The sequence below is a fragment of the Wasmannia auropunctata genome, unplaced genomic scaffold (assembly GCF_000956235.1).
Source record: "Wasmannia auropunctata unplaced genomic scaffold, wasmannia.A_1.0 LD336053.1, whole genome shotgun sequence".
NCBI classification, from domain to species: Eukaryota; Metazoa; Arthropoda; class Insecta; order Hymenoptera; family Formicidae; genus Wasmannia; species Wasmannia auropunctata.
This window is the reverse complement of record NW_012026837.1, coordinates 3,392,398-3,406,915: the sequence shown is the minus strand read 5'-3', so window position 1 is coordinate 3,406,915 and position 14,518 is coordinate 3,392,398. Positions and strand designations below refer to the sequence as shown.

General features: G+C 39.4%; 1 protein-coding gene across 1 annotated transcript in view; it reads left to right on the top strand.

Moving 5' to 3' along the window:
• Positions 1-14,518, top strand: part of LOC105451297 (RNA binding protein fox-1 homolog 2) — a 108,746-nt gene that overhangs the window by 11,369 nt on the left and 82,859 nt on the right. The window contains exons 3-4 of the mRNA XM_011691668.1: positions 6,744-7,010; positions 7,511-7,564. Of these exons, the coding sequence (XP_011689970.1) occupies positions 6,744-7,010; positions 7,511-7,564 (321 nt within the window). The remainder of the gene's footprint in view (positions 1-6,743; positions 7,011-7,510; positions 7,565-14,518) is intronic.

Below are 14,518 nucleotides of genomic sequence, written 5' to 3'. Positions count from 1 at the left end.
CAATACTTATCAGTTTTAACATTCCAACAACTTATTTTGATAATTCAATAAAAAATTATTTTCAGATCTGTTTTTAACAAAATTTTTAGATCTTTCAACAAAATCGTTCTTTCCGTGAAGAGATGATTTTTTAAATGCATTTTCTACCTCATTAGTAGTTTCTCTTAAAATCTCTTTATAATGTTATATCAGCATAATCCGAGATTCGTCGACAATGGAACATTGCACGTAGTATAACGCACGTAGTATCCATACATTTCATACACATTGCGCACACGGTGCGTGTGCATCCCTAGTTATCTGGCGGCAAACAGACGCGCAATGGTATATTCGAGTTTCCCAGCATTAGGCGAAATTCCGTTGTCCCCTTTCAAGTTAACTCGCTTGAGACGGCACTCATTTTAACAATCTGCCGTCTGAATAGTTTCATGTGAAAACTGCCACAAAGATGCACTATGAAATAATCCGGTTTATTTTGTGCTGTTGTTTTTATTTATTTTGAGCTGACGGAATTATTTAAACACAAGTAAAAAGGATTTCAGCTTCGTCGAATAATTATTCGAAATGCATAGGCATTTAACAAGCTAAACTGAAACAATTCTATCTAATTAATTCTATCTAATTACTTCTGACTTTACGAGACTATATATTATACATATTTTAATGTCATATCCTTTTTTCTTTAAATAAATGTAAATGTTATCATTGAGTTGAAATTTGATTCAAAACAGACGAAAATTATTTTTAGTTAGAAACGTATACTTTTGTAACCATTATACTGATTGCTTCTACTGCGACTTGTACTTCCTTTCGCGTACTTCGTATTAAGGAAGCACGGCGACTTCAAATTGGTCGAGGGAATCAACGGATCGAAATAAACGTGAGAATCTTAAGATATTCCCCGAATATAGTCAGAAATAGCTGTAAAGGGTAGAAATTTCTTTGGCTCTGTGTTCCTCTTCGCTCGCTGAAAGCATCCGGCAATATTGGGGCGGTGTTCGTTAGTCGCGAAAAGTCGAAACCGCTTTGCCGGAAACGCTGAAGAGAGGCTTGCCATTCGTCGAGTTCAGCGGCGCGAAACTTCGCAATATGCGCTCGCGCAGAGGTTCGGAAAATTTGCCTGCCTCTCCCTTTTCTTCCACGGCAACCCTCCGCGCCGTTAATGAATATAAAGTTGCGGCCGCCGTCTGGAACTTTCTGAAATTGCCAAGTAGCGACGAATTACCGCGCCGTATTCAGCGAAAGGAAAATGTCCGCACAGGCCGCCGCGCGTTGTTTTATTGTTTTCCGTCGCATTGCGCCGCGAGGCCATCCCGCCGGAGCGGTAGGCCCTTTGTAGCAGTAAACGCTTTTCTTGATCACTCTTTGATTACTTAAGTTTCTTTGCTTTACAAAAGATTGGAACTTGGCGAAACTCGGAAATTACTAAGATATTACTTCGAGTTGTCACCCTTCGGTTTCAAATTACAAAAATCACGACCTTTTTTGTTCCGCCTTGTGAACCTAGCAGTCCCATTTCTAAAAAAAAGTTTGACTGTAATGCAATAATTAAGTGCTCATTTATTGCTATTACTCTAGTCGCGATTTTATTATTTCTCACCCATTCGTAGGAAATTAATTACAAAAGCAAAGATGTTGACTTCACGTTGTGCTGCGTTCCGATTTCCCACCTGGATGCACCCAGTTATCATTTTATCTTTGTTGCTCGTCGAATGTTAAACAAGGATAAAATGATATCTGTGGATGAACTCAGGTGGGAAATCTGGATGCACCTTAGAGCAATAAATTAGCACCTAATTATATCGAACTTTTTTTTAGTGGTAGAGGTGCTAGGTTTATAAAGATGCTTTGATGTTCTCCAATAAATATTTCTTCTTGTAGAATCACAATTTCTTTTTTAAAGATGTGTTTTAGACTTCTTTATTTGAAATATTTTCTATTGTTATAACGACATTTTATAGAGATATTTCTTTATAAGTCGTAAAACTTTGTTTACTTAACGATACCAAGAAAAATTGGCATCTCGATTTGTAAAATATAAACGCGTCGACGTAAAAACAGTAATGAAAGATAATTTTGAAAGGTGATGTCGAGTTTCATCTTTTTTTTAGGTAGTAACAGCTTTATTTTTCCGTGAATCTTTTTTTTTATTCTTTAAGGCAAGCTGGGTAGGGAAAAGGGGCAAACAAATGGCTCGGAGTTTTGGGGCGAACGGCTATAAATCCTTGCCTTGGGAACGACACGTCTCTATTATTCATGCCGGACTAAAAGCTTCTCGAACAGTACAGAATTTGCGAGCGTTTCCCTGCTTGATGACATTATCCGTCTTCCGCGGTTTGCATAATTTGTCGGATTTATCTCGCGTAACTTCACGCGCGCGTTCCTTCATGCGGTGATTTTGTGCGCGCCTAATCTGATTTGCGCAAAGTTTATCCCATATACAGAAAATACACGCCACATATATGAATAACAACCGTAATAAAGGTTTATCTCGTTTATGATATTCTTTCGACATTCAATTTTCTTTCCAATGTAATTTTCATTAAGATATACAATAATAAATATAATAATAACAAGAAAACAATTATTTGCAAAATTATTGATAATCAATAATTTTGCAAAGAAGAAGGAATTGATATTATCGATTAGTAAGCACAGAACAGACAACAAGATGACGTATACATTAAAATTGTATAAATAATTGTTTGCTTATTTTTTTCGTGATTATGGAAATGCTTTGTCGAGTGATTCGTTGGCGAAAGATAAATTATTAAACGATATGATTGGAACGCAAAGATGGCAATTTTTAAAACTTTCCTTCGCGCTCTTCTAGATTGCGAGAAATACAATAAATTATGGATGTTGTTATCGCGCATAGCAATTATACCAACAATCGTATTTCTCTATTCTCGTATTTACATTTATATTTGAATAATATTTCATCACGCACTTCGCGTTTTTGTATTTTCACCAATAAATAAATCCTTTGTTTCCGACAAGCCGAAATTGCATTAAAGCGGAGGAAGTTACGAGCAAAATATTATTACTTTCGCCAACACGAATTCCGCGTCGAGCACGTATCGCTTGAATTTGTTCAAGCGATTCCGCCGCCGTTGTGGTAAACTTGTCAGCCGTTCGCCCCGAAGCAAGCGAGCGAATGCTATACCGAAAGTTGCCGGGAATAAATGTTCGCATCAATTGGCATCCGAGTGTACTTCGCGCATCTCCGCCGTGGACGATGCACGCCGCCGGAATATCAAGCAGTTCGTTTGGATGCTGATTCCCGGGACGAATAGAAGCGTGGCTAACGAGGACGACTCAGGAGACTTCTCGATGAGATGCGGACGGAGCTTTAAAAATATTCAGTTTGCCAGTTTCATTGCGAGATTTGCCTAATTTAGGACAAAGATTTCAGTAGTCGTATGTAAATCAAATTCGAGAAAATGCAAATTGTTAGATAAATAGAAATAAATTTATTTAAAGGCGTTTTTCGTATTTCTATTAATATTCAGATTAATATTGCATAATGGACGAAATTTATTATAAAGATTAGCCTAAAATAATAATCCTTCGCAATTTCGGTTTTCTTTGTTCTTTTAATGAATCCTAGTTTTTTTTCTCCGTTGTAAGTACAATAATTATAAAAAGTATTTCTTGTGAAAATATAATTAATTCAACGGAGTGTAATAAATAGATCAGAGATATAAGTAATCGCGAATGGTGTGAAAGAAAATCTTTAGAATTCCCATTATTTTATCTATTTTTCTCATTCATATTTTATTTGAAATATTTTCGATCCGAATTGTTTTGTTACGGCGCAATAAATGAAATTAACAGGCAAATACCTTCACAGCAACGCAATCGCCGTTCTTTTTGCTAATATACGTGAATACGCCGAAGGCTTGGGAAGAATAATGCTCTTGAATGTCTGACACTAATATCCACAAAGAGGGGAAATATGCCGACGCAATTTCGATTATTTCGTGCTACGAGCGTCGTTCGTCAAATCGAAATAATTTCATTAAATTGGAGCGGTTAGTTTCCAATTGCGAAACGATAGAAAGCAGAGATACGCTCGTATTGTCTTTGACATGTCACGCGAAATATCTTGTTAAGAGCAAGTGCTAGAATCAATTTTTTTCGATGATTATAAACGATTGAGGGCTTGTTCGACAAATTTCTATCCATTATTGCTAAAGTTTTCATATTAAATAATAACATCAAAATTTATAAATATAAAAATAATTTTGATGTGTATATACATATTTTTTTCTTTCTTTCGCTTATTATCTGTTCATTTTAAAATTATATAACATGTTTGCGCTTTATGAGTGCAAATAATTTTCTCCATAAAATTATAGTGCTATAACAGTTGAATAATAAATTTTAATTTTTTTTAGTTTATTGTTTATCAAAAAATTACATTAATGCAGCGGCATGTAAAATTATACACGGTTTATCATTATTTTAAAAAGCTTTGGAACGTCACGTTCTCTACATCTTGTTTTAAATGAACAGAAGGGTGTCGCAAAATAAAAAGATAATGAAAGTATTCAGCAGAGAATGAAAAAGATAAATGGCGAAAGAAATTGTCGAAATTTTTTTGTGAATAATCGCCGGTGGTACACGCTAAAGGGACGGATCGGGGGAGGGGATATATTCGTGGACGGTTTATGTCGTACGAGGGTTGGTGGCTCGTTCTGCTTTCCACTCTGTTAAATTTCCGCCCGCTACCGCGTCAAAAAGACCGCGCTCGCCTCTTTTGTACGCGTAGATTGGGGCAGGAAAAAAGTTTCAATCTCCCGCGAAACAAGCTTTCGCCAACGTCATAAAAGTGCGCCCTGCAGTACATTGACGCGCTCTCAGCGTGACTTGTAATCCAGCGATGATGCACCGACGATGCGTAATGAGCAGTAATATTCGATCTGGAGTAGGTATTGCAAACCACGATTAATAGGGAGAGAAAAAAAAAGAAAATTATGTGGCAACAAAGTGAATATATTTAATAAAATATGTACATAAATATTTTTATAAAGGAAAATAGATTAGTAATAAAAAAAATTATATACATAATATGTGTATAATAATTATTGGAAATTGAGGACAAGCGCGAAAATTAATTTGTGTATTTTGTTTGAGTGGACGGTTTATTTGAAAGAAAAAATATATATATTCATTTTTATTGCTGTTATAATTGCGCAAGTTTTCGTACTGAACGCAAATGGACTACTGGCTAAAATAGTGGCGCTTTATATTCCCAACATTTCGCAAGTTATCCGAAGTAGCAGCTGCGTCTGGCCGCGCACGGTGCGCATTCACTTGCCGGCCGTTAGTAGTGCAGGCATGATAAGGTCGGCCATTTGGCTGACCACTTTCAGATATTACCACTTACAGCTTCCGCCCCGTGTTCCCGGACTTAATACCGAACTATCATATTCCTTGGCTTATGTTGTACCGTAGCCGCGTACACGTACGCTTGTAAATCATTGTTTACGACCCGTACGAGATTGGATGTACTTTAGCAATAATTCCGTATATTTTAGGTGCCTCGATTACGTGAAATGCACGCGCGAAAAAAAAAATCGTGACGACGAAGTGTTATAAAGAAATAATATACATGTCGTTTTATATTAGACGGCAGAGCCTCTTAGTTTTATATAAACTGAAATGACGGTATACTTTCACATTGTGTAGAAGGTTCATGATTTTAATGATAAAATATCCCGCGTTATTGCATAATTTATTATTGTGTCGGCGAAGGAGAATTGTTAACACGACACAGTTGACGGTGATTTACCATTTCATCGATATAATCAGTCACAGCGCCACGCAATGGTAACGTTATGCATTTATGCATTCATTGCGTTTTCCGAGTAAGAAGATAGCGGCAGTTTCTTTCCCTAGATACGTGCGATTACGCCCACATGCGACGCACGATGGAATTATGTATTCCGATATGTATAATAGATATTTTATGTATAATAGATATTTTATCACTTTTCGAATTTAATTTGAATTTACGGAAATGACATAAATGGTTTTCGTTTCAGTTACGCTGGTACTAATTACCGCTTCGTCGTTATTATTAATAGCAATACCACATGCGAAATTAATGCCGCTAATATTTTCTAGAACGTATCTCGAAACGTTCAACAAATTTTTCCGCCCCGCTAATTACAGCCGTAGCCGCGCCAGTTGTTTATCGTAAATGAAGCAATGTTTCATCATACCGCGAGCGCAGTCATTACTTCGCTTTGCGCCGTCCACCGTGTTGCCGTTGCACATTATCGTCAGCATACATTACAGTGTAACTCTATACACACACGCCGAAGTATCGCGAAGTAAAGTTTGCAGCCGCGTCGCCGTGTTGTTTGCGCCATTTATTAGTCCCGACAGTCCTTTGCTTCTCCTTTTTATCGATTCTGTTGCCGACGCGCATCAGTTATCTCCCACCTATCTCTCCCATCTACTTTACAGTAAATATTTTAAACACTGACTTCGGTTTTTTCTCCCCTTTATTTTTCTGACAATCTACATCTTGATACCGAACTTTCCGGCGAGGATTCTCGTAGACGTATAAATACAAACATACAAAGTTTCAATTGAAAAAAAAAATACCAGTTCTTGTTATCGCTTTGATCGACAAGCGCGGATTTCGCGATTTCTCGTTTTGTCGCGTTTATATCAGCGAAGCGGAGAGAGTCTCAGACGTTTATTTTTTTTTTTTCGCTTTCCGACGACAGTCGGAGGTGTTCCAGGCTGCAGTGGTGGCAGCGGCGGCTGCAGCAGCGGGTGGTGGCGGCCAGCAACCCGCACCGACACCAGGCGGTGGCAGTGAGACCAACCCCGAAGGCGGAGTGGAGGCTGCTGCGTTGGTACCTGTCACCTCGGGCGCGACGACACCCGCGACAGCGACACAAGGCACCGACCTCAAAGGTCAACCAAAACGTTTGCACGTCAGCAACATACCTTTTCGCTTCCGAGACCCTGACCTCAGGGCAATGTTCGGGGTAAGTAGCGCACAATTTCTTCCACCGTATACACGTTTACTTTCATTGATTTTGAAAGCGTCCTCGTCTTTATATTTGTTTTGCCGATGGGGCGTTAGTCGCCTCTCGCCCTTTTGATTGCGACGTCGACAAGATGAATGATATATTCAATATATGTGTTATTTCGTTGCCTCTCTTAATAAGAAATAAAGATTTTTTTTGCAAATTATACAAAAATAATTTCTAAAAACGAATATTTTTTGTTTGATGTACACGGATGGTAATAATCTGCACGATTTAATTCTATTAATGTTGAAACGTAATTATATTGGATTTTTTATACAAAACTTTTTTATACAAAATTTTGTTATAGAATTTATATTAGTGTTAATATGCACATATATAATAATTAATGTTAAATTATAATGTCAAAACATTATTTTTATATTACGCCACACGTTATTAACATCACACGCATATTTTAGTATTCTGAATTTAGTAAAAATATTTTTTCTTTTCAGCAATTTGGGCCAATCCTTGACGTGGAAATTATATTTAACGAAAGGGGAAGCAAGGTAAGCTCACGTTGCCCTTAGGCTGCGAGCCACCCCTATCAACCCACCCCTGATAATACCGCTAGTTTTAAGCTAATGTCATTCCTAATGCAATTCTCGTATCCAGAACGAACGTATATTCATATTTTTTTCATGTTTCCTTTTAAAAACTCACATGTTAATTAATCCATACATATCTGCGTGAAGAGAGTTCAGCAAAATATTTGTTTTTTTTTTAATTTGAAATGTTTATCTTTCATGTTCCGTGTTATTGATAATTTGAAAAATAAATCGAGATATATTTTTGCATTACGTGCTCTCGCAACTATTATTTTCAAAATGTTTATCATGCGTTCAATGTTATTTTGTCATTCATTCTTTTTCTCGGGCGTGGTTGCATCGGCGGCAACCACGAAAGCTGGCGTTGTGCACGTGACTCGATTTTTCTATCGCGTACACGTGACAGTTTCTCCCGTTCATTTATTGGAAAAGTTTTCCGGAGAACGCCAACGAACGTTCCGGATGCGAGGATGTCGCGGGGATCGTAATGATCTTGTTAACGGATGCAGCATCACGAACAGTGGTCCACGGTGTATGTATGTGTGTGTGTGTGTGTGTGTGTGTGTGTGTGTGTGTGTGTGTGTGTGTGTGTGTGTGTGTGTGTGTGTGTGTGTATATATATATATATATATATATATATATATATATATCGATACAAGAAGAGGAGGCTGAAGAACTAATATTACATGCTGGAAAAACAGGCGATATTCCTTGATGAGAATACGAGAACGTGCTGCTGCAACGTGCTGCTGCAACCGTACGCGTGTACACGTTTCTTTGCAGCGCGATGGCGACATTCCGTTACAAGCTCGCGGTGATCTCGATAAAAAATTCACGAAGTACGAAGTGCCATTGTCAGTTATCGATTTCCCATTTGTAATCGGTATTACGTAACCCTCGACCCTGTGAGCTAGGCTTTTAGATAATTTTCTGAAAATTTACGAGTAATTATCAGGTCTTACTTTAAGTCTACGTCGTCCGTTTTCTTGCATAATTTTTTGGCTTACGTGAAATATTATTAATCCACCGAAACAACGGGATTCGCTCGCGGTATTATTTCTTCAGTATTTCATAACTGTCGATCGTCTCCATTATTAAAGCCAAATCTCCGATGCTTATTCTCCTTCGGAAAGCCGCGCGAGCGGCAACTATTGATTCGCGCGACGGAAGTCAGAAAGCGTCGTGCGAGATTGTAGCCGCGATTGTCAGCCGTTTATGCAAACGCGGGCGTCGGGAAAGCGGGCGGGATTTGAAAGAAAAAGGTAACGCTCTCGCGTTATATACGGGTTTGTAATGCAAATTGCTTTCAATATGGATGACAACGGAGGTCGGGATAAGATCCGCAGTAATACATCGTGCCGACAGCCGGCATCCGGCATACCGGACGGTGTGCATATTCAGCTCTCGCGTCCAGTACACTCAAGTGCACTTCATCAAGTCGCACCGGTAACCCAGTATCCCAACGACGTCTGTCGACGTCACGTGTGCCGACCTACTGCTGATTAGATGCACGAGGTCGCGTCTCGAGCCTTTCTAATGCGTCCGACTCGGTAAATCGTAATTTTTAATTTCATCTCTCGTCAAATTTCTGAAGCATCTTTTGACGCTTCAATAAACCCAATTCTCAGACAAATCGTTTTTCAATTTGATTGAACGATCAACTTTTATCGGCGTTGTGCATCTGGATAACGCTGTTAATTTTTTTACGGCTGCTTGAAAAGCCACTGAAATCTCCTTTTACGTTCGAAATAGAACGTACTTGAATTTCTTTTCAATGGCTTCTACATTTCTTCGGTTAACTTTTAATATCTTAAAAGAAAGACGTTTACATCGAATTCTGTGTTACATCTAAAAATTGAGAAGCTTTAATGCTTTCCGGAGACTGTCGCGAAACTGACATCTCCAGTTCACAAATATAAGTTTTTTTTTCTATTAAATAATAATGCCCAAGTTTACTTGAAACTAAACTCGGACGCATTTGTCAAAAGTTATTTCACTTACGAGGATTGCGTGGAAGGGGGCGGTCTGTAAATAATGCTTTCAAAGCAAACATTTGCACACGATACTTCCGGCTAGTTAAAGGGCAAAGTTCAAGCAACTTTGTGTAAGAGTATCACCGAGAAACAAGTCTCGTTGTGGAGGCTCGATCGTGTTTCGATCTCATTCCGAGTTCTCGAAATATCTTTAACCTCGCATTATATTTTATCGGCAATGCCTTCGTCATCGATGTCACTTCCTTCGCAATGGAAGGACTGAAGTCACGCAAACTGGTATTATACTTTTTAGCGGACGTATTCCGCTTTTTCTGTTTCTGTTCTACACCCCGCAGTCGGACTTGCCGAACGAATTCTTGCCGGCGACGTTACTATTTTAAGATCTGCGACATCGATTTTCTCATTAACATATACCGTTGCCAATTACCGTGCTCCGGTAATCAATTAATGCTCTGACGAAATCTTGGCAACGCTTGCCGGAAATAGAAACGGTGTTTCGATATTCTTCGATTATTCATTTAGACGATCCATCTATCCAGTATATATCGAAACCATGATGAAAAACCATGGTTTTACAGTTGTTTCGTCGATACATGTACGTAAATATTTGCGCGACGTCGGTCGCGAGAGCGTATAAGAACCCGCAATTGCACGTATTTGTCGTCGATTAGACGATTATGGCTGAATCCGGTTCGTCTGGGTCGTGACTAGCTGTACAGACAGGAAGTCGATGTCGCTGCGCATCCGTACTTGTAACGACCAATCACGGGGTCGTGATGTAGAACGCGAAATGGGCTACTTCCAGTTTCCGGAGGGCGGAAACGCGTCGACGACGACAGAACTAATTAAACTCTCGCGCGACTTGCAATTAGCGGCGTCTAACGCGATCAGCGGCCGGGGGGGGGGGGTACCGCTCGAGTTGCGAGAGATCGAGACGCCCGCGGACGATCTATTTTTTTTTTATTTCTCGCCCGTTCTCTCGCGTCGCGGCTTAATCGGCGCGGATCGGTCGCGTGAAAGCGGCTTAATCGAGCTCCGCGTGAGAAAGAAAGAAAGAAAACCCCGTGTGATAAGGGAACACGGTCGAGCCCGACACACACGACTAATATTTCGTTGCCGTATTACGGTCAATTTGTTACTCATTCCCGTTGCTCACGTGACTGACTCGCCAGCCGTAATAATGTAGCCCACGCGCGATACAATCCGGTCTCCGGTTTTTGTCACTCTTTTTTTTGCCTGTATACCTCGCCCGTCTCGCCACGCATAATCTGATCACGTTTGCATACGGGAGTGAGTAAGATACTTATGAACTGCGCGTGATTCTTAAACGGATCAACGCGTACACACGTCAATTAAACCGCACTCGACGTGAAAAAGTCGAGCGATAACCCCCCCTCCCCTCGTAATCTTACGGCAATTGACGACGTGTGACGTACGCTTGTAATTACCGCATGTACCGCCGGTGGCATCGAGCGAGCCATTCCGCGCGCGAACAATTTCGCATGTTAGGTAAGTATATAATACGCGTACATGTCACGTTAGAAATCCCCGCTGTCAGTATCAGGTCGACAATGGCACTATCGTCTTGCTCTTTGCAATGCAAATATCTCCCTCGCGGGGCCGACGCCGTGCCGGCGGCACGCGGCAAAGCACACGCGGAATTTACTTCGAACGACACAAGTGTCGCCATCGCTTTTAGCGCTTAAGCGATTCCGAAGGCGTGACAGGATCTGATACTTCAGCGGCACGCTATATTAACGGACGAGCGAATAATTATTAATCTAAGGCCTTAAGGTCTTGGAAACACGCCCGGCGTATTAATTGTTGTCACGTAATAAGCGAATGATTTTTAACGAAATCTGCAAAATCTTTTCTGAAAATATTTTAACTTATTATCGTGTTGTTATTATGTCAGTAAAATTTTTTTAATTAATAAAAAATGCAACGCAATATTTATTACATAATAATTATACTTTAATTAAAAAGGATTGTTTGTGTACAACAGTTCACGTACAATTTGCAGATTGAATATATATTTGATTTTTAAAGCGAGAAGAGATCCCGTCACGAGCTTCGGCATAAACTTTTCATTCGTCACATTGCTTTTGTAGAATGCACGTGAAACGACAATTTCACGCGTTTCAATTCGATAGTTGATTCAACATTAACGCTTTTTCGTTATCAATGGAATTTAAAAAAAAATTTAAAAAACCAAAAGAGAAAAAAGAGCGTCTCTTGCATGCTGCAAAAGCAACGTGCCATTAGTGATAAAACAAGCGAGTGAGTGATCGTGTGTGATTCTGTGAGAGAGACCTTTTCTCGAAAGCTTCGTCAATGTAAATGGAATGTGGCATCCCTAATGAAGTGCAGCATTTTGGAAAAAGAGATACTTTTTGAAGCCAAGGTGGGAAAAGAGCGCGAACCGAGAGTCTCCTCCGAGCCTCTCGCCGAAACTTATATAATACATAATATATATCCACAAATGTATTTACAGATTTATTTTAGCAAAAGAGTCGTAATTAACGTAGCTATTAATACGAAGAAAAAATTAATTTATAGTACTGTTGTCGATATTAATTGAAAGATTGAAACGGGGATGAATATATTCTCGTTGCAAAATTACGATTAGTATCTCAAGGTGCTCGGTACGCGCGCTTTTCCGACACCGCGTATGTGCCAATGACACGTACATACATATAAATATAACCAATGGTGTTAGTTCTCGTAGTTGTTAGACGAGCTGTTGCATTTTTACTAGCTAGCCTTCCGCATTTTATCATTATTTAGCTCCCATTGGTTATAAGGTCGGTCGTTGCACCTCGTACACCGCGTGTCCGTAGCTGCCTGTGTTCGAACAGCATCCATTCGCGAGAAATTTTAGATATTAGCATTAGATAATCGTTATTCATTTGGCCAACGCATTTCCGAATAAATTTTGCTCGTTGCATTTAGATAGAAATCATAAAAGTATAACAGTTAACTTTATCGATCAATTTATATTAATTCGATAAAAATATTTATATTATTTATATTATTTCGATAAACATTAAATACATTACAGAGAAATTTATTAAAATATGAATAAATATTACGTCGCGCATGAAAATTTATTGTTGAAGGAATAAGAAAGATTTCACGAGGAACGATAAGTGCAAAGGTACTGAAATTTATTTTGCGATATTTTTTTTTATCGCGACAACGAATAAAGTTTAACGAGGTTAAGCGTCTCGATGACAATCGGCAGCGGCGAACACGCGGTGTAAACGGGTGACTCGGCCGCCGTCACTTCCGGTCGCGGAGGAGACCCTCGGGAGATGCTGCCCATTTGATTTGATGAAACTTTGTCGCGTCTCTTTCCCGAAGCTGTTTCTAACCAATCCCCCATCGTTCCCGTCGTCGTTCCACCACGAGTAGTCCCAGGGAGTTTCGAGGTGTACTTAGAGCCAGAGTCAAGAGTCACGCGACCGCAGGGGCGATTAAAAAGAAGGAGACAGAGTGTAAGCTACTACTTAAGAGGAGAGAGGCGGGGTAAATTCGTCCCCCGATCCATCGGGAATCGAAGGGCCCGTTCTCTTTTCTTCGTTCTTTCCTTTCCGGGATCAGACCGAATTGTCCATTGAAAATTTAGCCGCTGTCCACACACGAATGGTTCACACCGCGGCGAGTCTATTATTTTTTTACTAATCCACCTGCAATATAAAACAGCATGATACGTATATATTATACTATTGCATCTTCCGAAGTTTATATTTCGGGTGTACGCGTATATGACGGCGCCGTGACGCGCGTCGTCCGTATACGTGTATACGCGTTATACGTACATACCTCTATCTGATTGTTATCATTATTATATATGTAAATAGTAGCCGCACGCTTTTGTCTAGGCGAATCGAAGGTATATAATAAACGGCCCATGCTTCTACCTCTTTTATTAATCACGTATGTGTCTTAGATTAGAGAAACGCTGCTTACGACTCCGCCGTTTCTATATATATTTTTTTTCAAATCTTTTTTTTCCTCTCTTAAAAACGGCGGATCGTCTCACACCGTTGGCTCCTCGTTGCAACGAGTACTATTGTTCTTATATATATATCCACCCGCCAGAACCATCCGAAACCATCCACGATACCTTCTCACCTCTTGTGTATAATCCGGACGTCCGGTCTGATCTCGCGAAAGATTGCAATTCTAATCTTATCATTGTAGAATTTTAATTGCGAATAATTATCAATTATCGAGCTGTTACTAATAATAACGCTACTATCGGTCTCTATAACTGTTTTGTTAATTAACAATTAATTGTGCGAATTGAAGTTACGATGTAATGAGACAGCAATATAGATCATGATGTTGATTGTTGTTACGCTCTGAGATTTCTACTAATAGAATTAACGCTGTAGCAATCGAGTAGAAAACAAGCAGGTCAGTATAATAAGTTTAATTATCAGATTTTTAGTCAAGATGACTTAGAATTCTACTGTAGAGGACATACGGAGACTTATATTTCCTCTATATAGAAAATATAGAATTATCAACTTATTGTACTAACAAAAATATATACACGAGAAAACAGCTTCGACAGCACCTCGAAATTCTCTGGCTCCTCCCGTTCGTAAGCATTTTTACTAACAATCCGTGTTCGACGATCTCTTAAAGTTAGGAAAAAAAAAGATAGAGAGCGACAGAAAGAATTAAATGTTATACGGAAAAGAGAACGTAAGGAAGAAAGAGACGAAAGAGAAAAAAGAGATCTCTCGTGCCACTTCCATTATCACAAACACACACGCACATCCACCTTATATCTCTTAACTCACCCTCTATATATATATATATAATCTTGAATCTCGTATTGTTTTGTGCGCTTTATATCGCTGTTTGCCAGCTTCGGTCACGACTTCAAGTATTCTTCAAGCCCCCCCCC